We start from the raw sequence: 23,129 nt of genomic DNA on the forward strand, positions 1-23,129 counted from the left end.
AAAACACGGCAGGTGAGCCCCGGGCGCCGGCAGCAGGAGCGGCACCGCGAGTCAGTCCCGCACGGCCCCGCGCTGCCCGGCAGGGCTCCTGCTGCACAGCTCCTCCTGAGCTCGCTCCAGCCCAGAGGAACTCCTCTGGCCTTGCTGAGGGGAAGCTGGAGAGTGTGGAGCCTGGGATGGGAGGGCTCTCTGGGGTATCAGCGATTCCTGCACCGCAGCCCTGGAGTCCACGAGCGCTAACTGGGCTGGACAAGAGATGCTTGTTAGAGACACAAACAGAACCACAGCCACTGCTGCCTCTGTGTAAACAACAGGAGGCTGCATTTCGTCCAGATGAAGCTGCTCTAAATCCTACAATAAACAGAGAATTAAAGCATGGATAGTTAGGGAGCCAACTCAACAACACTTTAGTAAGACCCTGCAGGAAAAAAAGAGCCAAACCACAAACCTAGAGTCCACAATTAAAAAATTCATTACCTCCCATGACTGAAACAGAGATTAAAAACGCAATCTGAGCTGTAGCTAAAACATTATCAGCGCAGGAAATCAATTCAAGGCTACAAGTGCCATTAAGCCATAGATATTTTTCAGGAATTTACTCAACTGTAAGGAACAAAGGAAGGAAAAAAATCAGTATGCATAAAGGTTGAAACCATTTAAATGTTTCTATTTCCTTTGAGAGTAACTGCTATCCAAAATATTGGCTGGCTGCATTTTATTAACTGTGTTTAACTCATTAACATGCCTCCTATGGAATAATAGAGATTAGGGAAAAAAACCCGCGTGTCAGGATTTAACCAATTTAAACTCTCATAATTTTCAGTAATGGAATAAGCTACACAAGTAAATCCTCTCCCGAGATGACTCTACCACAACATTTCATCAACTAATCCCTGTTACAGATGCTTCCTGCAGCTCTGGAGCCGGGATGTCCTTGTGGGCTGGGGGTGGTGGCAGCACTTTGGGATGTCACCGGCTGAGGGGACAAGTCCCAGTCCCACAGGACACGGGGCAGCTTCGGTGTGCCTGGAAACGCCCTCCAGCCCTGAGTGGCAATAGCTCTGCACAAGGAGCACGGGAGGACAAGTTCACCCTGGTGCTATGCAGCAAATAAATCACCTGCCACACTGAGCTCACCACTCCCGTCCACAATTCCCACCCCACAGCATCTGCTCCCCATTTCTGATGTGCTCTGCAGCAGCACCACCAGCCCGTGCCAGGAATGTGGATGGTGTTATATCCGTGCTGTGGAAGGAGCAGGAAACTTCCCCAGCCCAGTTTACTCAGCACACAGGGACTGAAACACCTCCTTTTGCTGTTTGCCTCTCCCGCTGCATCCCCTTCCCATTAGGTGAGTTTAGTATTTCTAATGAGCTGTTTACTAATGACAATTACTTATGGAAATGAGGAGGAATACACCCAGGCTCACTGTACTGAGCACAAACTGCCAGCTCCATGAGCTCCCACCAGGCTGGGTGAGCCCTGCCACTGCCACTTCCCAGCCCTACGAGCTTCATCAAACCCACAAGGGCAGTGAAGTGGACCCATCCCATTTGGATCTAGGCACTGTGGAGGTGTCACCTGCAACAGGAATCTGGGTTCATCAGCAAATGTGTCAACATTGCTGAAGACAAGAACTTCCCAACAGAGTTACCACAGCAAAGGACTTGTCAGCACGCTGGGAGTTACAGAGGCACTCAGGAAAATGTACCTGAGCCTGAAGGATGCAGAGGGACGGCTGGACAGGCCAGAGGACCAGCTGGCATTAGGCTCACGGCATGCAAAAACCAATTTCACTCAAGAATCTGGAGGAGCAGTGGTGTCTTTCTCCCTTTGTTTAAGGACGTGTCTTTAGACAATCTTAAATTCTACTTGCAGCGCTCACAGCCTGCCTCACACAAGTCAGTGTATTTCCTGCCGATGATGGACTCGGAGCGCGGGTCTGTGAAATGCCGAGCGCTCTGGGACCCCGAGCCCCGCTCCTGTGACATTTAGCAGCACACGGACAGAGCTCTGATGGCTCCAAGGATGCTCCAGCCGTCTGCCCCCGCCCTGTTACACAGGACACGTTCCAGCAGTGATGCCTTCAGCTCTGTAACGGGGTGATGACCACCTCGGACGGCAACACAGGACACCAGGCAAGAAGAGCCAATTTTCACCACCAAGTGCATTCCAGTACCCGAAAATCCTCAACTTGGAACTTCACAACATCGCACCACTGGATTGTTACATAAAAATAAACACTTGCATCTGTGCACCCGAGGCCCTGCATGCTCCATGGCAGCCAATTAGACCCAACAACCCACAGCTATTTCCTACTACGCCTCTTTCTAGCAGCTTAAAAAAACAACCTCGTAATTTAATAAGGCACCTTTATTAAGCTAAATTCATTCAAAAGCTCAGAGTGATATACAAGGTTAAATACCAGTCGTCTAAAGGTTACACTGTAGCAGCAGCCAATTTGAAAAACTTATTACAAAGCCATTCTGCATTTGATGAGATTTCTCTCACAACAGGCACGGCGCGTGCCCGTGCACCGGGGTCTGCTGGGGGCTGCAGCCCCCGGAGGGACCACGCACCCCAAAACCCTCACCTCCCCTCAGGACGCCACTGGCCACGGAAGCCTGCACCCACTGACTTTCACAGCTCTCAAGCTCCGTGCTTGGGAGCTTACCAAACCACTCCAGTTATTCTGCATTTGTCCCAGTTCTTCCTTTTTTAGCTGCTCGCCCCATTTTTGTGCCATCAGCAAAGATTATTAACAGTGACTTTTTAAGAACTTCAAATGCTTCAACTGAACAGCATCAGGCCAAGCACCCAGGCCCCTGCGTTCCCTCTAAAAATACCAGCACTGCTGATTACTCCCTAATGACTATCCTTTGAGATCTGCCAGTTAGTGATTTCTTAATCCATTTAAACATGCACTTCATCGATAATGCTTAGATGTCATTAATCAGCCGAGATAAAACATTACACTGAGTTCGGGGCCTTACAAAAGCCTAAGCCTATTATTTCCACCCGTTTCCTTTCATCAGGCCAGCCCACGGCCTCGAGGGCAGGCGAGCTCAGTGCCCCCAGCCCGCACCAGGCAGGTGTGGCAGGCACGGCTCCCAGGGATGCTCCAGGGCGCGGCCGTGGGACCCTCGCTGGCCACCCCGGTGACAACCCAGCCCACCCTGCCCAGAGAACACGCTCCCTGTGAGGCTGGAAACAGCCAAAAGGCTCTTCCCAAGGGTTGGGAAACCAGCACGTGGTGCTCTTGGCAGCGCCAGGCCCCAGCCAGCAGCGGAGCGGCCGGGTCCAAGTTTCAAATCCGTTTTCTGATCCCTGCATGAATTGCTGACGTACCTCTTGGCAAACCTGACGCCAGATGGCATCCCTGGGAGCAGGATCTGCTGGCCAAGCCGTGTTCCTGCCCACCGTAGGTAAATCCAGTCTCAGCATTTCCCAGATAATGCTTAACACATCTCCCTTCAGGTGGGCATTGCTTCATCCAGCTCCTCGTCCCTGCTCTCTTCTGTGCCAAAGAGAGCTGCTCAAAAAATTGACTTGTGGGAGTCTCTGATCTCATTCAGGGAAGGGCGGGAAAAATGTGTTTTTCAGTATTAAAAGGAGTCAGCAAAATTAGCACTGATCCTCAGGTGTAAACAAGAGCCACCTTTATTCCAAAATCCAGTGAGGCTGCTCATCAGGAACGCGCTCTGCGTCAAAGCCAGCCCAGCCTGGCAATCCCCTGCCTGCTCCTCACCTCTGACAAGGACGAGAGGCTGCACTGCTGATTTTCAGCCAAAATACAGAAATCTATTCAATAAATAGATCCCGTGTCTAAAATAGGGAATGAGCAGGACTGGCAGGTCACAGCTTGTCTGGAAGAGCCTGTCAACCCCAAACACGACTCTGCAAAATTCACCCTTAACGAAAGCAATTTAATCATTTTGCTTGTTGCGGGAAAAGGAATGCCAGAGCCCGACAGGCATTTTGGGGATAAACACTTCTCTTTTAATATTTAAGCACACTCTGGTGCTTAATGCCTGCAAATGGCAGAGCCCCGGTCGCCCCACACGCTCCGTGCTCCCAACAACATTCCTCCGAGAAAACCTTATTAATGAGCTCACAAACGAGCACCCAACTGGGAAATGTCACAAACAAGAGTGGCTAATGCCCCAGAAAATCAAATAACTGAACACTCGGCTGATTGTGGTGCTTTTCATATTCACTAAAAGAAAAAAAACAGCTTTAAATCAAAGTTTCTGAAGGGGTCAACACCTCGCTGAACAAAACAACTCATTTATTCGCTTTTAGCGATCTCCAGATGATAAATTACATTGATGTTAATAACTTCACTGCAAACTATGCAATTAATATTTGTACTGGACGGAAATGTAAGGATTACTGGAGATGCAGCAGCAAACGTATGCGGCTGATTTTTAATATAATTGGGCACAGAAAGTTCTCCTGTCGCAACAGCAGAGGCTGCAACAAGACTCCACTGGGGCAGGCTTTAAAGGTACACGTGTAGGTATTACAAAAATGAATGCACAGGTAATTATAACTTCAGAAAAGGACAAAAAGCCAGCCCAGAGAAAAGGCCAAAATCCAGGTCCGACGCTCGCTTCCAGTGTCGCGTAATGAGAGCAGCCAACGCACCACGAGGGCTCCACTCGCACGTCTCCCAGAATATCTGGTTCCATTCAGCTCCTTAACGACATTTTAATGCATTTTGTTGCTTCATTTCCTTTCCAAAATTACACCCAACGCACTGGTCTCCCATTGCTCACCGAGGGATCCACAGAAACTCGGCGGCTGCAGCAGAGCTGGGGACATTTCCAGTCCAGTGCCACTGTGCCTGCCAGGGCATGCACATGGCCACTGTGAGTGCACCAAGGCAGTCCAGCCCTGCTTTGCTTTTGAGGAGTGCTAGGGGAGGGTTTCACACATGTTACACTGCTTGTTCACAGAGATTTCTTTTCAGTAACACATCCTACAGCCATGTGAAGGCATTCACCTCAAACTTCACCACGGGCCATGCTGTGCCAGGGCAGATATGCAACAAATGGCTTACTCCATAAATAGGGCAAGTTAACGCCCAGCATTGTTGTTTTCTGGTTTTTTTTCTTGGAAAACAAACCCCACAACTTTTTAGCTGCATCTCAGAAAAAATATCTCCCTAGTCTGAAATTTAGTCAGACAAAAAATACCTCATTATCTGAGCAGGCTCCATCCATCATCCTCCTGTCCTTCCCCAACACATTTCATGCTCCAGTTGGATACATTAAGTGCAGAGAAATACGACATCTGCTGAGAAAAACATTTTCTTGTGCCCTGCTGATGTTGTGAAGGGGCGGATCCGCTGCGCCCGTGAGGGGAGCGGGCAGGATTTGTGGGGAGAGGATTTCAGAGCAGAGTGGAACAGGCAGCCAGGTCACTGACCTGCTGCAGGGAAAGCAGCTCCATCCACACGGGATGAGCCAGGAATTCCCAGGGTCACCGCAGCAGAGACTGGCAGCTGGGTGCCTGCAAGGACACGCCACGGACAGTGGAGGCACGGCCAGCAGCTGGAGGAGCATCCTCTGCTGCACGTTCCACACCCAGAATCACCTGAGGAGGTGTCGGTGCAGGAGCCCCAGCTCCCCCCAGGGCACAGCTCTGCGGGAGCACTGGTGGAGACGCCTGTGTGCAAGGACAAGAGGCTCTTCCTCCTGCCCACGCTCTCCCACTGGCCAACAGATCATCACTGTCAGGCAGCAGAAGCTCCAGGGTAAGAGGTTGCTCTGCAACTGCCTTTTCTTTAAGCTGAAGCCCTGCAGCAGGTATGAAATGCAGGTGTCTGGCCATGCTCCAGCCCACCGAGCCACAAGGTCACGATGCAGGACAAGTTCTTGGGCTGGGGCTCCTCTCTGGCCATCTGCTGCTGCCCACTCAAGGAACAGACTGGGCTAACGGGGTCAAGTCCCCACACTGGAACATAATTACTTTTAACAAGCTCAGAGTTTAATTCAGAACAAAACCCAAATCAGTCTGAACTCCCTTCTCCTGCTCATCCCCGTTCCCTCCCGAGGAGGCTCCGTGCCTCATTCCCACAAACAGCTCTGGAACAGCCCAAGGAGATGCAAAAATCAGCAGTAAGGGCAGAAGCCTGTGCACAGGATGCAGCAGGGCCTCCAGTGCAGGAGCTGAACAAAGAACTGTGCTTTAGGGCTGCTTTGCCTGCATTGAACAGGCAGCTCCTACGGCTGCAAACCAAACTGGCCAGGGAGGGATTTGAGGAGGAAGAGAAGAAATGTTTGCTTTATTCCCCCCGAAACAGCGGCACTCTCCTATTCCACCAAATCACCGGGGTTCCAGGGAGATTTCTGAGAGGAAGCCTCAAGGTTGTCCAACGCCCTTCCAGCCCAGCGAGTTCCAATCCCCTCACACAACAGGGTGGATGGCATTTCTTGCTCTTCCCCGTTAAGTATTTGATCACGCCTCACAAAGGTGCTAATGTATTATTAAAGCTAATGGAGCTCTGCAAGAAATGTTAATGGACATTAAGTTTGCATAAATGAATTACACATTAGCACAGTCGCAAGAAATCTCGTATCTGTCAATTTAGGCAGTATCTGATCATTCCTGTTTTCCTCATTACAGGAACATTACTTCCCGCTAGTTTCGGAGATACGAGAATTGTAACCAAGATGTTCATAATGAAACTACATAATGAAGCAGATGAAATAAATTAATACCAAACTTCCTCTCCTCCTTTCAGTGTGATGTAGTTGAAGGGACCCTACAAAAACAAGGGCTTTGAATTGTCTCAGGGCCTGGCTTTCCAAGCACACAGCCTCGCTGTAGGGACCATCCCACTTTGCTTTTGGGAGATGTTTCAGAACACAGGGATGCATGTACACAGCTCCAAAATCTCCACCAGGTGCATTTGGGACCACAGCTATTTCCAGGTAGCTGCTTGCTGCTGTCAGGTACAGTGGAGCAGCTCCTAAGGGAAGCGAGATGCATTATTAACAATGAACATGTCAGGAGCAGTACAGCAAACAGGCTGGCTTCAGTCAGTGCTGCTACTACAGATTCCAGAGAACTCCATTCTCTGATGTACAAATGCAGCCAATGCTGTAAGTTCACAGTGCACAACACTGGGTTTCTCTTGCACAATACCCAGTTTTTGCCAGTGAACCTGCCATGGTGGCCAGTTGCTTTGGAGGGGGAGAAGCACTTTACAGAGGTTAGTAGGTTGCTAGAAGAAAAATACTCAGATTTAATCTGTTCTGACAATTAAAAAGCCCAGCAGAAACCTTTGATGCAAATTCTGTGTACAGAGAGTTATTTCATCAGATAACAAAGTATTTATGGTGTCACAGAGGGCTGGGAAAGTTGTGGCTTCACCCACGAAGCGTTACCTTACATTGTGTTTGCGATTTCTATGTAAGAGGATATAATCGTTATCAATGTGGGAATTTGAACATGTAGGGAATGGTTCCTGAACGCCCAAGCACACAGCTGTACATATGAAGAGAAGGAAAGGCTCTGTTACTCACACATGACTTCCAGGTAACGCTGTGTCTGCAAGTCCTTGACAGCAGGGTGATCCACCAGGCAGATGACGGGGACGCCGTCGTCCTCGCGCCCCACCTTCAGCAGGAGCTGGCTGGTCACCGTGTACATGTCAGACCACCGCTCCACCTCCGACTTGCCTGGGGCAGGGAACAGGGACAGGGCAGTGAGGGCAGGGGGAGCGCCCCTGCGGCCAGGCCACCTCCCCCCTGCCCACGCTCCCTTTGCACACCCACCCCGGGCTCCTCTCTGTCAGGCTCCGGCCAAGCAAAGTCCACACGGTGCTACTGCGATGATTAACACCATCCCCAAATCCCCAAACTCTTAAATCAATGAGCTACAAATCCCCTCCCACTCCTGAATCAACAATTAGCTACAAAAGTGATTTAACAGATTAAATTAATTAAAAGCGGTATGGCTAGGTGGGAGCATTCGGCAGGGCTCTGTTTGAGGGAGGGGAGCCCAGCTCGGGACTGGCTGCCTGGGGGATGCTGTGATGGAAACAAGCAGGAAGACAAGACAAAACGAGACGAGACAAGACAGCAGAAAAAGGATTTTTCCAGGAACTCAGCAAGCGCCCGCTGACAGCGCAGTTCCGCTCTGATCTGTGCCTCTTTATTTAAGAATTCACAGGCAAAATTGCTAAGAGTAACTTCTGTAGCAGAGCTCTTCCAGACAGCAAATATTGCTGTATAATATATGAGAGTGAAACAGGTGACACATGCAGACACCCCTTGATATTTGGAGGAAAAGCTTTCCCATGGGCAAAGCCACACTTCCTGTGATTCATAAACTCACAGCCAAATGTTTCAGTCTCTACTCTGTTAAAAAAAAATCTGAAGACTGAGCAGGGTGAGGTGGTATTACATGAAGCTCAGCATTCTTCCCAGGGAACTCAAAGCTGGGATTCGATTGCTAACACAAGAAAACTCAATCAAGAAGCTGCACAGGTGAGGCAGAAAGGGACAAACACTTTGTCCTGCTGCCCACTGGCATGGTGAAGGGAACCAGAACGGGATCATTAACTCCCTGCACACCACAGTGCTGGGACACAGCGGGGCACCACTGGGCCAGGCAGCAGGCTTGCATCCCACCTGTACCAGCATCCTCCCAGCATGTGGCCTGCTCAAATGCTCTGAAGTGCTGGGCTTAAAGAGAGGATTTTATCCTGTCCTTGCAGGGGAGTGGGTTTGAAGTAATGAGTCTGGACTTCTGCAGAGAGTCCGTCAGTGTCTCAGACTGGGTAAAGCACAAAGGTGTTGTCAACCAAGCTCACATCTACATGCAGACTTAAACTAACAGCGTGTCACATGCAATCAGAGTCAGTGACTTGAATGTGCAAGTACTGGGAGCCACCAGACTTCAGGGAGTCAGAGAAACCCATCTTAGATGAATATTCAACTGAACACAGGGAAAACGCTCTACAAACAAGGGAGAGCTAGACATGAAGGTGAATTGCAAATCTTTACAGCCCAAAGCGCAGACGATCCCTCTCGTACCTGAAACAGGGCAGAAAGCCACACAAGCCATGCAGAAATGAATTCAGTGCACAGCCCTGGGCTCCTCAAGGTCACCTGCAGTTACAGCAGGACTCCAGAACCCGGCACTCAAGGCTGGCAGGTAGGCAGAGGACCAAATGGAGTTCAGCCCCCTGCGTTAGGGAATAATCTGTCTGCCCACACAGTCCTTTGTTCCTCAGCTGGTGCTCAAAGAAGCTCGCTCTACTTTTCTTACTTTTTTTTTCCCTTAAACTGGCAGCAGAGAACAAACACCCAGCGTTACATAAATCACTTCAGCTCCCTGAACAAAGCAAGGGACTGAGAGGACACATCTACCCGTTAGCTCCTTGTTGCCTTTGAACCATCTGATGGTGGTGGCTGGTCTGCTGGCCATGGCGGTGCAGTTCAGCTCGATCTCCTCTCCCTCCACGGCGGTTTCTTTCTCAATATCAATTACCAAATTGCGTGGTGGCACTGGAATGGGAAACACAACACGAACCAGATGAAAAAAAACATCTTTTGATCACTAACACAGGACAAAACCTTGAGGAAAACCTGTAAAATCTACTGAAGGAAACAAGCAACCGGCATTTATTTGATCTTTCAATCAATCAAACCCTTTGATAGGTGGTTTTGCAGTAATTGGAGTGAGCACTTTCACTCTCCACCTAATAATCACCGCAGTCTCACAAATTATTACTTATCAGGGTTGTAACTTTCTGTTCCCTCTCCCGAGCAGGCACGGTTCCAGGGAGAGCCGCAGCCTCCTGCACTACTCGCGTGTGTGCTGCTATTTAAAAATCCAGCTTGACTCCGTGCACATTTCCTGACTTCTCTGACAAGGAGAGGAAACACAAAAGCTGACACTTGGCACTGCATTACTTACCAAGCCTCTAACCTCCACGGCAATTTTTCTCTCCTGCTGTTCAGCTCCAAGGCTCAGCCGTGAGCATGGAAGCAGGCCAGCAAACATCAACCTCATTTAAGATGCTCGAAAAGCCACTCAATACAAGCCTGGAGTGGAACAGCATCCCTTGGGAACAGCTCTGCCCCCCATCACACCCCCACAAACCACCCCAAAAACCATCCCAAAGAGAGGAGGGAGCTGGCTCTACACCCAGCCACCAGCGCCACATCCTTTGGGGGGAGATCTGCTGCTCTGCCCAAGCACACTTCTTCCCTAGATCAGGAGTCCCCCAAAACGCAAAGCTGGAAGATTGTACCCAATGAAAAATGATCCAGCAATACTGAGAAACAGGCTGCAACTTCAAGGGTAACAACCACTGCAGCACAGCCCAGAAATTGGACAAATGAGCTTAAAAATTAGGACATGGGAACAGGGGAATCTCTTTCCCATGAAAGCACCAGCAGCAAGGCAAAACCTAAGAAAAAGTGAACAGCCAGAGCTCTTATGGCAGAGTCACGGCTTCAGAAAATCCCAGAACTTCCAAAGGAAACTCAACTTTGCTCTGATCAATGTGATTAAGCAACTGCACAGTTCAGATGTGACTCACAGGTCTTAAAGCTAATGAAGAACAAATATGTATAAATACCATCCAGATGATCAAATGGACTAATTAGTCACTTGTGGCTTCTCTCTAAAAAGAACAGAATGAGCTACATATTTGAGACTTTCACATGTTCCAATTAAGCATGAATAAATCTACATATTGTGTCAGAGAAGACATGAAAGTGCTGAAGCAAACGTGCAGCTCCCCCCGAATGCCAGCTGCAAAGGGGGACACCTCAGCACCTCCCTCTGCTCTCCCGAGCTGGCAGCATCAGAGGCAGGCCAGAAAAATCAGCCTTTGATACAACTTCAGCTCCATCAAAGGCTGGGTGGTGGCCACGAGATTTTTGGTGGGGAACGAGTTCCTGGGAGGACCAGCCAATGCCAACAGAGTACCACTCCTCCATCCTGGCTCATTAGTTCCCCTAATTAGGGAGCCAATAATAGGCAAGACAAGCCATCTCTGCCGTCACAGTGCCCAATCTCTCCATGCAAGCACTAAGACCGCTCCTTCATCTTCTGCTAATAAACCTCCCTCATCCTTGCCTGCTTCCTGAGCTGAGGTTTGACCCGAGAACATGACAAGGGTGACAAGAAACCACCTCCTTTATGGATGTGGGGGAAAGGCAGCACACACACCGGCCATGCCACAAAGGCTTCTCAAAAACAACTGAAGCACAAGGCAAGAAAACTGACTTTTCCCTCAGTTCTAAAGCATGATTCATGCTTAAAAAAACCCAACAAAAACCTGCATTATGTCTCCCACTTGAAAGACATGCAGCGCTGGCTTACAGGTGAATGAAATGAGTGTTCTCCTTTCAAACACCTTCTCAGCATTGCCAGCAGTGAAATCAAATCCAACTAACTGTTTTTGCCTGTGCACGATTGAGGCAGGAGCTGGAAGAGCTTCCTGTGCCTGTGAGCACTGGAAAGTGCAGGGAAACTTTGAAGGTGTTGATAACTGTAATAGCAAGAGTAAAACTGCTCATAAACACCACTTAACAACGTAGAGAAACCTAAGACCCAAATCTCATTAAGCAAAAGAAGGAAGATTTGAACTAATCAGCAAGTGAGATCTTGCATTAAGTCACCCTCCCCGATTCAGGTTCTCCCACTAATAGAGCCTTAAAAGCTGCTGCTAATCGGCAGGAGCTGCTCAAACAGAGCAGGAGCTGCCACTGCCACCACACTGCTGCTGTGGCACACGTGCCTGGCCACCAGCCCTCAGGGCTCACATCCTGGCCCCCAGTCCCTGTCCCAGTGCTGCAGAGCCCCCCGCCCCACTGCCCTGTGTGTGCAGGCACGGCAGGGCTCCTTACCCAGCACCGTGATCGTGGTGTAGATCTCCTGCGGCGGGTCGGTGTACAGCTGGCAGAAGTACCTCCCTTCATCAGAGATGGACACGTTGGTCAGGGACACTCGGAGCTCGCTGTTGGAGAAGTTCACCAGCTGGAACCTGCTGTCCTTCAGTGCTGTGGGGCAAGCACAGCCTGGTGACTGCACGGAGAGAGCAACGTCCCCTTCCCGCCACACCACAGCCCCAAAGGTCCCCACAGACAGCAGCACATCAAGGTGAGCACCCCTGGGCTCCTGGTTAGCTGCCTCCTACCTTGAAGCTGGACCTATAAAATCTTTTGGTTCTCAGATCATTCCAAATAATCAACATGAGCCAATCTCCAGGCAGAGCATCAAATCTTTGGACATAGTTTTATTACCAGGTGGCTCAGGGCTGTGTAGGCAAAATGCTATCTATACAGCCCCAGCACCAACTGTAGGCACTCAGGGACAGCCTACATGAGGAAGGAGTTGGGAAAAGTAGAATTTAAAGGTTTTTTCCTGTCCTGCTTCTTCTCGGGCAGAGAGTACAGGTGTGTCCCCACAGTGACACAAACACAGACCATTTCAAGTGTCTCACTGCAGTTACTGTCACCACAGGACAGATATATCCACTGGACACGCAAGTGATGAGAGATTTCAGTTTGGGTATAAAGCAGCACAGATTGTCCTGAAATTTTCAGTCTTTGGTCTGAAGAGATTACTCCTGAGAACACCGCGCTGTCTCGGTGTCGCCCTGTTCAATTTGTTTGTGTCAGCTAAATATTTGGCATTCAATTGCAATTCACCCTGAATTACAACAATCAATTCCCATTGCAAAGTAAGATGCTCTGACTTTTAGAGGGGACTGTGAAGTTTTCCATTAAGGGGAAGATTATGATTGTCTATCTCACCTACCTTCACAGAACCAGTGAACTGTAAGTGCCCAGCATTGCACAAACAGGAGGGATCTCAGCAAATGCCGTGTCCTGAGTGCAAGTGAGGCACAGGAGGAGTCACGACCAACTGAGGAGCCATAAACTTACGCCTGAAATCTCTGAAATAGATGGTCTGCCTGTTGGGGTTCAGGAGCTGGATCACGGAGTCGTCGCTGTTCTTGACGCGGCAGCTGATGGTGGCCACGTCCCCCTCCACCACGGTCACGTCCTCTGTCACCAAGTTCTGACCGTGACCTGCAGGACAGAGCACAGCGGGACTCGAGGTCAGAAATGCCACCAGTGGGTTTCACTTGGGAATGAAAAGCTCCACTCCACCAATGGAGAAACCACAGGCAGTGAGCCACTGACTCTGGGTCCCCAACCAGCTGGTAAAGGAGCAATGAGAAAGGAGCTCTGTGATGGGAACAGAGGAAGAAGCACTGCTGCCCCACACAGAAACACCAAAAACTCCCTTCCTCTCCCAACAGAAAAATCCTGTTAAATTGCTTGAAGGAACAACTCTCAGTAAGAAGCGCTCATCCTTTGACTGGAGCTGGCAGACCCCAGGGAATCAGTCGTTACTCACTCTGTGTAATCAGCAGGTGCTATTAATGTCCAGAGGCAGGGGAAAAAAAGGATCCCGTGCAATTATGCCGTGGGAGCCTTGTAATCATTTACAGGTCAGCACCCTGAAAACTCTCCTCCTAATGAGGCGAGGCACGCTGAGACATCCGCCCCGAACGCCAGAGGACACGGGGATGGCCTGGGAGCTGTGCCTTGCATTTCAATTCTTCCATAACTCCTGGGAATCAAAGTGGGAGAAGCACTGAGACTGACTGGCAATGCTCCAAATGAAGCCAGGGTGCCACAGGCTGGGTGGCCAGAGAATCCTCTGCTGCTCCACGGCTGCCTTAGGCACTAGAAACCCAAAAATGCAGGATTATGATAAAGTCTGCACACAGGAAATCTGGGGATCATATTTAAACCCCAGTTTTTCTCTCACCCTGCATTTCCTTCATTTATCTTTTTTTTCAACTTGCCTTTATAATTTGACATCCCTTGGAAACAAATGGTTTGACAAAAAGGCGCATCATTCGGAAAGAGAAAGATTGATAAACCATCAGAGTCCTCTCCACACCTGATGGGCAGAAAGCTGAAGTCTGGGCACATTTTTCTGCCCTCTCAGTATAAATTTTAAATAGATTCTCCAGACTGATGAGCTTTGAGGAGCAACAAGAAGATTTATTATTATACAGTAACAGCCATAGTGGAGCACAGACCCTCAGCCCCACTCAAGAGGGGCAAAGAGCCTGTCCCAGACCTCTGCCTGGCTCCTGCTCCCCATTCTGTGCATCAGGATGAAGCTGGTCCTGCCCAAAGCCCTCTGATCAGAAGATGACATTCAGCCACCCCACCGTGCTACCAGCACCCTTAATGTGGTGCTCTTGAACCTCGGGGACACGTTAATGGCTGGACTCGATCATCTTAGAGGGCTTTTTCAGCCTAAATGATTCTGTTCTCAAATCCCAAACCACTGTGCAGACCCCATGCTGCCGAGGAGGTGCTGGAGCAGCCCTGCACAGCCACAGCCAGGCCCTGGCATCAGTGCAATCAAACATCTCAAAAGTGGTTCAAGCAAAAATATTAAACATTACTAACTGCTTCTGGGGAATAATTTTATCAAACCCATTCAAAACAAGGTTCTTGCACAAGGATCAGCTTGATATGTTCTCATAAATGCAATATTCCCTACAAATCATTAACAAAGCTATTAAGATTCGATTTCCATCTAAGCAATTATTGCCAGCATATTTTTTTACATTTACTTTAAAAGACTCAATCCTATTTTCAATTCATTAAACTGTTCCTTGCGTTTACTGAATTTTACATCAGCTTAGAAGACTATTTGAATTAATAAGAATTACAGTAGAAGTAATTTAGAAATAAATTATTTGAAGTTCAAGCCACTGAAGCTTTTCACACCAGGACGCTGCTGCATTAAACCTGCCGATGGATGGCTGCAGAGTCCAGCACCTCGGCCTGGGCTGGCACCAGATCCCTCTGGAGAAGCTTTTATGCGGGTTAATCGTGGGCAGGGAGCACGTGAGGACACGCTGAGCCCCTCCACAGCTTGCAGCAGCCTCAGCCTCCTGGGCTCTGCCCCTTTGTTCTCCATCAAAGGGTGTCTGATCAGTCTGCTCTGCTGCCCTGAACGTGCTGCACCCAGCCAGGGCTGCGCCCCTCCACACTCTGGGGCATCTGTTCCTCTCCCTGCTCCCAGGAAAGCTATTTCCACGAGCAGCAGCAATTACAAACTGGAAATTAAATAAAAACACAACACAAAGCAAGAACTCTTCAGACCCATCCTCATTGTCAACACCTCGGCAAGTTTCTCAGTAAATATTTACTGTCAGTGTATACGTATTTTGAGGAGCATTAAAGTACACACACAGAGCACGGCAATATTTTGGAACAGAAAAGGACAGGCTGGGGAGGGCAGATGAAATTTATGGACTCAACAGGGAATCTCAGGAGCTAGGAGAGCAAAGGAAAATTACTGTTGAAAACCAACATTAAATCCCTGGCAATGCTTTGGAGGGGCACAGCACAAGCAGATCCAACAGAAAGCCCCCAGCAGAATGATGTGGGACAGATTTTCATCTGTCACATGTGAAGGGACTATGACAGAACAGGGTCCATGCATGAGACCAAAGCTTCCTGCTGGGACTCCAACACAAGGGGGACATCCTCATCCCAGAGTGTGATGGACAGACAGCAGGACAGAGTCCAGGACTGGGCTCAGAGCCTTGAAAATCTTGAGTGGAGTACAAGGTGGGGGGGAGGCTCTGGGGTGAGCTCCTGTCTAACACATGCACCGGTGTTAACAGGCAGGGGAATCACCCAAATGGGTGTCTGCAGTGCCAGGAGGGAAAACTCAGTGTGTGCTCCTTCATTACCCAGAGCAATTCTCCTCATTTACTGAACCTCCCTTTGAAGGTGAAAACTGACACCTTGTTTTACACTGACGGGAAGGGGGGCTGAGGAGGGGGACACAAGGCTTGAGGGATGCTTTGGCTGCAACCTGTACAATTAATTTTTGCACTTGTCTTCCCGCCTTAGACCACTGCAGTCTCTCCTCTTAGGGCCGAGACAGGCTCAGACGAGTAAATTGTGTTTCAAACAAGTTCCCCTCAGCTGGACACAGCCCAGGGACCTTGGCTCATATTCAGCGGTCACATTTAAAATCAATTCTTTCTCCGCTTGTAGGACACTGGGCTAGAGGGAAGCGCTAGGGAGAGAAGAGGAAAGATTAAAAATACGTGCTGGGGAGCATGGTTTTTCAATTTCTATGGAATTTCTAACCACAGGTGCCCCAGCGTGAGCTGCAGCACTGCTGGCTCAGTCTGCAGGATCCCGACACAAATGCTTTCCGAGGAAGAGGGGTTTTCATTACACCTGAACTGTGTAAGCCCATAAACCCAAACAGAATTCCTCTTAATAGATTGAGTCAGAAGAAACAACTCACACAGATACACAAACTGCCCACGTGCTCAAGGAAAAAAGTGACACTAAGCTCCATTCCCAGAATTAACACAATTTGAATGTCAACATTCATCTATCAGTTTCAAGTACCTAACAGGAACGTGGTGGTTAGAGCAGAGACAAGTGGGTTTATAAACACTGAGCATCCACCTCCCCAGAAGCTCTGTCTCCTTTGTGTTCCTTCTCCTCCCTGAGCCGAGCAGCTCCTCTGCTCTCTCATCCATCACTGAGAGCTTCATCTCTTCCCTTTAACACAAATATCACAGTCTGCTTTCCAGGAAGAGAACCAGAAGCAGAGACTCTTGGTCACGGATCAGACACAGGAAAAAGAAGGGCACCCAAAGGCTGTTTACCTAGCCTGCAGATCTGCCTCTAGGAGGGAGAGGAGAACTGCCAGGCAGTGCTGCGAGAAGCCACTGGAGCTCTGTGCACGCCGGCTCCAAGTCTTGAGAGACCGCTTTAAAAAGCTGCAGTCGTCACACTTGAACTTTGGAAAAGAACAGACAATCCACACTGATTGTGCTGGCAGGGAAAGGCAATTGCTGCCGATGGAGTTAATTTCATGGCATCTTTCGACGGGCAGCAGCTGGAGGGCAGGCTGCCCAGGGAGCACACGGACACACGGACACACGTGCGGCAGGGCAGGGCTGCAGCGGGGACAGGCTGGGGCAGAGCTCCCGGCAGAGCCAGCCTGCAGCTCCGTGGGGCTCACAGCACACAGGCGTGTTCACCCACTGCAGGGAGGGCAGGAGGAGAGGCAGCTGCTGCTCCTTCCATTCCTGCACAGTCCCCACGGGAAACCCTCTGAGGCCACGGACCCGGAGCCCCACGGGGCACCTCCGAGCAATTCTCCTGCCAGTGCCCTCGCCCCACAGGAAAATGTTGTTTTCCACCAAGATTCACAACTAACCTTTTGCAACAGCAACTTTCTCTTCTAATAAGATGTAATTACCAGTTTTGTGACCCTGAGTCAAGCCTCTCCGAGATTTTTCTGTGTTCAAGTAGCTCTTATTCCCTCTTCAGCATCTTCTCCATGGCCAGAAACAGACTCAGCAACTCCAATTCCCAGGCAAAGAGCTCTTCAAAAAAAGTGATGGTGGCAAACAAATAGAATTCTAGAAAGATCTCCCTTTTGAGTTAGTTCTGTGCAGGTCTGTCAGCTGCAATTCAGCACTGGAGAGTCTTGCCCATGAAAATTCCTTGCTGAGCACAAGGGGAACAGGGACTTTCCAGCAAGGTGCAGCTGAGCTGAACTGGGCAAGGCTTGCTCAGCGATGATGGGAATGGGGTATGGCAGCTCCATGTCTCCCTCTGAGGCACACACTACAGCAAATGGATACGGCAACGCTCACCTGGTATTTGGATTTTTACTTCCACATTTAATGCGTGTTATCCTTCCTTTATGCCACAGCCAGGCTGAAGAGAATTGCTCTGAGGAAGGGCTCTACCAACAGAGACAACTTTGCTGTGCCAGGTTTGGGATCCCCTGGTGATGCTCAAAGCCCCAGCTTCCATTTAGGAGGGGAAAAAGGAGGAGTGGGAGGAATTAGCATTCACAGAAACCGTTCCCAAAATGTTGATTTCCTGAGTCTCCCTGGCACTGTCTGCAGGGCCAGAGCCGCTCCTGCTGCCAGGATCTCATCCCTGTCACAGGCTGTGGCAGCCCCAGCAGTCCCAGGGACCTCTTTCCCCTCCTTCTCAGCACAGATTTTCTCAGCACTTTCGGCGCCTTCCCGCAGCGCCCGCTCCTCTCCCCGCTCGCAGTCACACTTCCCCTGAGTTACTCTCCACACTCAGAGACAGCGTGCAAGATGGTGCTAAAAATTACTTATTGTGAGGAGCAAGTTTACGCTATGAAACAGCCACTTCAGAGAAATATACGGTAAATTCAAGCAAGTTCTGCACAGATATTAAATTTGTGGAGAAAAAAAATGTCATTGCCACCTTTATGGCTTTTCTGGCTTAAAGAGTAAGAATAAAAGATGACAATAGCTCCGAAATTACACTGGAGGCTGCACTGACTTTAAACATAGCGAATATCTATGTGATGCAATGGCATCAGGGAATTCTTTCCACTGGCTGAAACCACAATGGTACAGGAACAGAAATCCTGCGTTATGCCCAAATTAAAGTATTTCTTTGGATCTTAAGGACAAAATTCTTTTCTTCTGCCACGAAAGCCTCTGTGGCTGTGGCCAAAGCGTGTTTCAAACTGAAGCAGCTCCTTCGCCCTGCCCTCCCCTCACACTGCTGCTGCCGCCAATCGCCCCGTCTGCGCAGATTTATGATCTGTCACTGGGCTGGGATTAGATGTCACCCTTGTCTTTCTATTACCCAGATATTGATAGATCAAACTCCCTGGCCATACGTCGCCTGTCCCTTCAAAGGTTACTGCTGGCGGACACTGGGGATCAATATCCATCTGCTCTGTCACTGACCAGAGGGACGAACGGACGAGGGAGAATTCGGAATGGCAGCACGGGTCTGCTGCTCTGAACATCTCGGGTTTGTATCCCACATTTCAAATGCATTTCTAAGGAACAGAAGCAGCTGCTCTCTTGCCTTGTTTCCAGCAGCTGATGGTGCATTGCCTGGACAGTAAAAGGTCACTTGCTAAAGACTGTCCTTCTCCCTGAAGGTCAGGGGTTTATCCAAGGACCCCGCTGTGAGCGGCTCCTCGGCTGCACCAGGGACACAGAACATCTTCTGTAGGAGCATCTGAGAAGGGGAGGCTGCTGAGGACCCTGAGGGGGCTCTTGGGGGACACTGAGGGACAGAAGTGAGGGACACCAAAGGGCAGGAAAGGGCAAAGCTGTGAGTGGCCCCACAGCAGAAAGAGTCAGGTGCCCTTCTCTTGTGTTCTCCCTGACACTCAGCCATCACTGGCGGCCAACTCCCACCCAGGACACCACCTAAAATCCACCCCTGCCATGCCCCAGCACTGCTTGGAGCAGCATCAGCAAGGGAGAAGCTTTGACTACACGAGATGGTCCCAGCAGGCTGCTGTCTCTGTTCAGTGTGTTTAAATAACACTCAGTTAGCATCAACACACGTTTATTATTAATGGAGCCCTAATGCTGAATTCTTATCTGCATTTATCTTCCAGCTACATTGCTACCAAGGACACCCACCGCCCAGATCCAAGGAAGGAGACCTCGATTAAACCCGAGTTTCAAACACAGGTGGAATTTCCTTTCCCTGCCTTGACTTGCTCCACGGGGAGCTAAACCCTGATGAGGAGCCTAAGAGGAGGAAGCACAGATCAAATATTCAGCTTTCACAATCAAAGAGCATGTTCTGTGCATTTCCCTGACCAGAACAACACCTGCTGCCTCACACTCCTTTCAGTCTCTGCCACAGGGGTAAAGCTGCAGCAGCCCCTGCCAAAACCTGGGCACGGGAGGAGAGAATTTACACGTTTGCAGGTTTGTCACCGTCATTGTCACCTCTGTTTTTGCCCTGCGGTGGCCAGCAGCTGCCACCTGCCTCGCACGGAGCAGGGCACTGCTCACAGCCCGAGCTGGCACGGGGAGCTGTGGAGGGAGCTCCCATCTGCTCCGTGCCCACCTTGCCCTAACACAGATCCCTGCCCGGGGGTGCCAGCCGGGGACTGCAGCTGGACAGGGACAGAGGGACAGGGAACGTCCCCTCCAGGCACTGCCCAGCAGCAGGGAGCCCTCCCAGGGACTGCAGCCCCTCAGCCCAGACACCCCCTGCCCCTCCAGGCCCTCTGGGATTGCCATTGCTGGTGGGGTCTGCTCCGGCACAGCTCAGCTCTGGAGCCGACAGCACCTGCCCCAGGTGTGCCCAGAACACCGGCTCCCATTAGTCAGAGCCACGGGGCTCCCAGGAACAAGGAATCCTGTTTCAACTCAGATGATGGGTTTCATTTTACTCTAATGAGCAGATATGTCTTATATCCATACCTGTAACCCATTTCTTGCAGACTTTTTCACATCCTTTCTATTTTTTACTGTCAGTAGCATCTGTCACAACGTGCGGCTTAATAATCTCTTTTAAACCCAAGAAATCTGTATTTCCATAAAGCACCCACAATGAATTCTGATCAACATCAGCCTGGTCTCTTCCCTATAAAAAGGACCTCCTTTCAACTGCCTGAATATTTAAGTCTGAAATCTTTTAACTCACCACTGAAATAAGCAAGAAATAAATGGCAAAATTAATAACAAATGTACAAACCTCTAGAAAATGTCCTCAAAACAAAGGACCAACAAAGAACATCAGGGAATACTGTTGTTTTTTTGGGGTATCCTGGCCTGTTTCCACCCTTTGGCTCAGCATGCACCCAGCCTTAAATCCCAGCACTGTCCTTGCCCTGTCACACACAGGAGCGACTCTGTGAGCCTTTGACAAAACACCTGCCCAGCTGTTATCCCAAAACTGTGGTGTAAAAGCAGAAGAGGAAACATTTACCAGCTGGAATGACCAAGAGCTTGCACAGTGACCCGTGTGCTACCAGCCCATCTCGAGGATGAGCCCTCCTCCACAGATCAGGCTGAGTTTCTTTTGCCCTTGGAAGTGAATTCCCAGTTTGCCATCAGGGGAGGAAAGCTGATGTCACTTTCCAGGAATTCCCAGCCTTTGGAGTGGCTTTGCTCACGTGTTATCTGTGCACTCCCCATCTCCCTGGGCAGATGGGAATGCCACAGTCCTGGATGTTGGAGCCCTGCTTGCCCACAGTCATTTCCCTGCCCACCCAGCACCTGTAGGGACTCCACGCCATGAAGAAGGGCACTGTCTTTAGGGGTCCTTCCCTTCACCTTCTTTTTACTCAAGGATGTCCCCCCCTTTCAGTCTTTTTAGAGACAGCAGACAAGATCTTTTCTCAAGGAACAACAGACCCCCACCAGCAACAGACACTCCCCCACAAAACAAATTAAAAGAGTGAAAGGATCTCAGCAGCAACATTACGATCAGAGCGAGGACTCCTTCCAATTTCTACTTCCCAGAAAGGATAAAAAGGTATAAGAGAAGCCTTTAGTCTAGATCCCAGATCAGACATTATGATGAATGCTCACCTAAAGGGCAACATATTTGTAAGTTTTAAGTCTCTTGCAACACCAACTGTCCTGATTCATCCCCACGATAAAGGCAGCTCTGAGAGCTATTTTACCATATTTATTATTTTACAGGGGAGAAAGAAAAAACGTGGAATCAGCCCTCAATCTGCCACCCGTCAGATTTATAAATGTTAGTATAGGACCAGTGCTAATATCTTTAAACATTAATCTCCTCATTGCAGATCCTGCACGTCCCTCTTCAGCCTCCGCCCGGTGGCTCATCCAGGCTTGGGGAAATAAAATGCATTTTGGTATTTTTTTCCCTTCATCTATGGGATTTGTTTTGACTAAACCCATGAAAAGAAGAGAAAGGGCAGATGCTCCTGAACACATTCCTGCCTGCTGTCAGTGCTTTGCCAGCTGAGTGGAAGGCACAAAGCTCTGCTCCAGTGTTTATTTTTAAAGATGCAGCTTGCCTGATCCACGCTCATTCCTCAAGCCTTGTTTTCAATAGAGGCTCTGTTTTCTTTGCTGGCTGCCAGGACAAAGGCAGAGCTGGGAGGAAGGGAAGAGAAACCGTGTTGTGCACACGAAAATAAACCCTTGGGTTTATAAACTGCATTAGCCCAGTGCCTCTCACTGCCTCTGCAGGTGCAGCAACAGGACTGTAAAGCATATGACCAAAAAAATACAGTAAGGATGAGAGAGAAAACAAGCCTGAATATGGTCCTCATGCCACCTTCCTCAAACCTGCACCCAGACCATCCCACAGCAGGCACACCGAGCCCAGCGCTCCTCTCTCAGCAAGCTCTTTGTAAATTTTATCACTTATTTCTTAAAGTTGCAATTGCCTTTTAAAATGAGATTGTATTTAGTTCTTAATTAAATCGTCATCGTTCTACAAAACCCCACAGGCTCTGAGGTTTAGATTGTCATTTTAAACAAAAGTAAAATGGTAAATGCCTTTTCCATCCAACACCATTAGGTATAATTAAGCAATGGGTAAAGCATACATCGTGCTATAAATGTCATTTAGTTTTACAGTGAAACTCATCAACATTTATCAAAACACTGCCTCGAGAAAGAACGAGACAGCTCCAGAGAGTGACTTCCATTCGCTGCTGCCTTTGAAGCGTCTGCTCCGAGGGAGAGCTGCAGCAAGAAAAGCCTTCCCATCACATATTTTTATCTTTTGGGCTGAAATGTTCATTTTCTGCCAGGTTCCCATATGTGGCAGGAGGGGTGGTGTGGAGCCATCGTGCACCAGTGTTTGGGAAGGGTGTCCTGGAGAGCCCCAAAGGCAGGGTGGGACGAGCAATCCCAGGTGGAAGGTAAGACCAAAGCCTGTGGCCAAGGGAATTGATGGTGGGGACAGGAGAGAGCCGCTGCTGCTCCCTGGGGACAGCACCTGGGGCTGCCCAGCAGACCCTCACCTGTCCCCACAGCCCTGCAGCAGCGTTCTGCAGGCGGGAAGGCTGAGATAAATGGCATTTCATTGCTGTTTTCAGGTGAGGCGCCTCTGAGCCGCCACCAAAGGGACGTGAACTGTAAAGAAAGACAAACACCAGCAACGCACAGCACCAGGCACCGCCGTGCTGCTTCTATTTTAAAATCTCTACATTTCTTGTGTTCTCCCGAGAAGCATTAAAACAGTCAAACTGAGCCCATTTAGAAGCAATTTTCAATTTAGTGCTCTTCCTTGATATCCACACGGCAAACATCAGCAGGCACCGGCTCCATCCGTAGGGATCTGGGC

At 49.5% G+C, this 23,129-nt stretch overlaps 1 protein-coding gene across 4 annotated transcripts in view; it reads right to left on the reverse strand.

Annotated features, from left to right (window-relative positions):
* CADM1 (cell adhesion molecule 1) overlaps positions 1-23,129 on the reverse strand; it is a 133,262-nt gene that overhangs the window by 31,253 nt on the left and 78,880 nt on the right. For all 4 annotated transcript variants that reach the window (XM_084221576.1, XM_084221575.1, XM_084221574.1 and 1 more), the window contains exons 2-5: positions 12,918-13,064; positions 11,877-12,029; positions 9,384-9,521; positions 7,533-7,688 (exon numbers count right to left, since the gene is read on the reverse strand). In XM_084221576.1, coding sequence (XP_084077702.1) covers positions 7,533-7,688; positions 9,384-9,521; positions 11,877-12,029; positions 12,918-13,064 — 594 coding nt within the window. The remainder of the gene's footprint in view (positions 1-7,532; positions 7,689-9,383; positions 9,522-11,876; positions 12,030-12,917; positions 13,065-23,129) is intronic.

The sequence above is a fragment of the Fringilla coelebs genome (genome assembly GCF_963513975.1).
Source record: "Fringilla coelebs genome assembly, chromosome: 25".
NCBI lineage: Eukaryota > Metazoa > Chordata > Aves > Passeriformes > Fringillidae > Fringilla > Fringilla coelebs.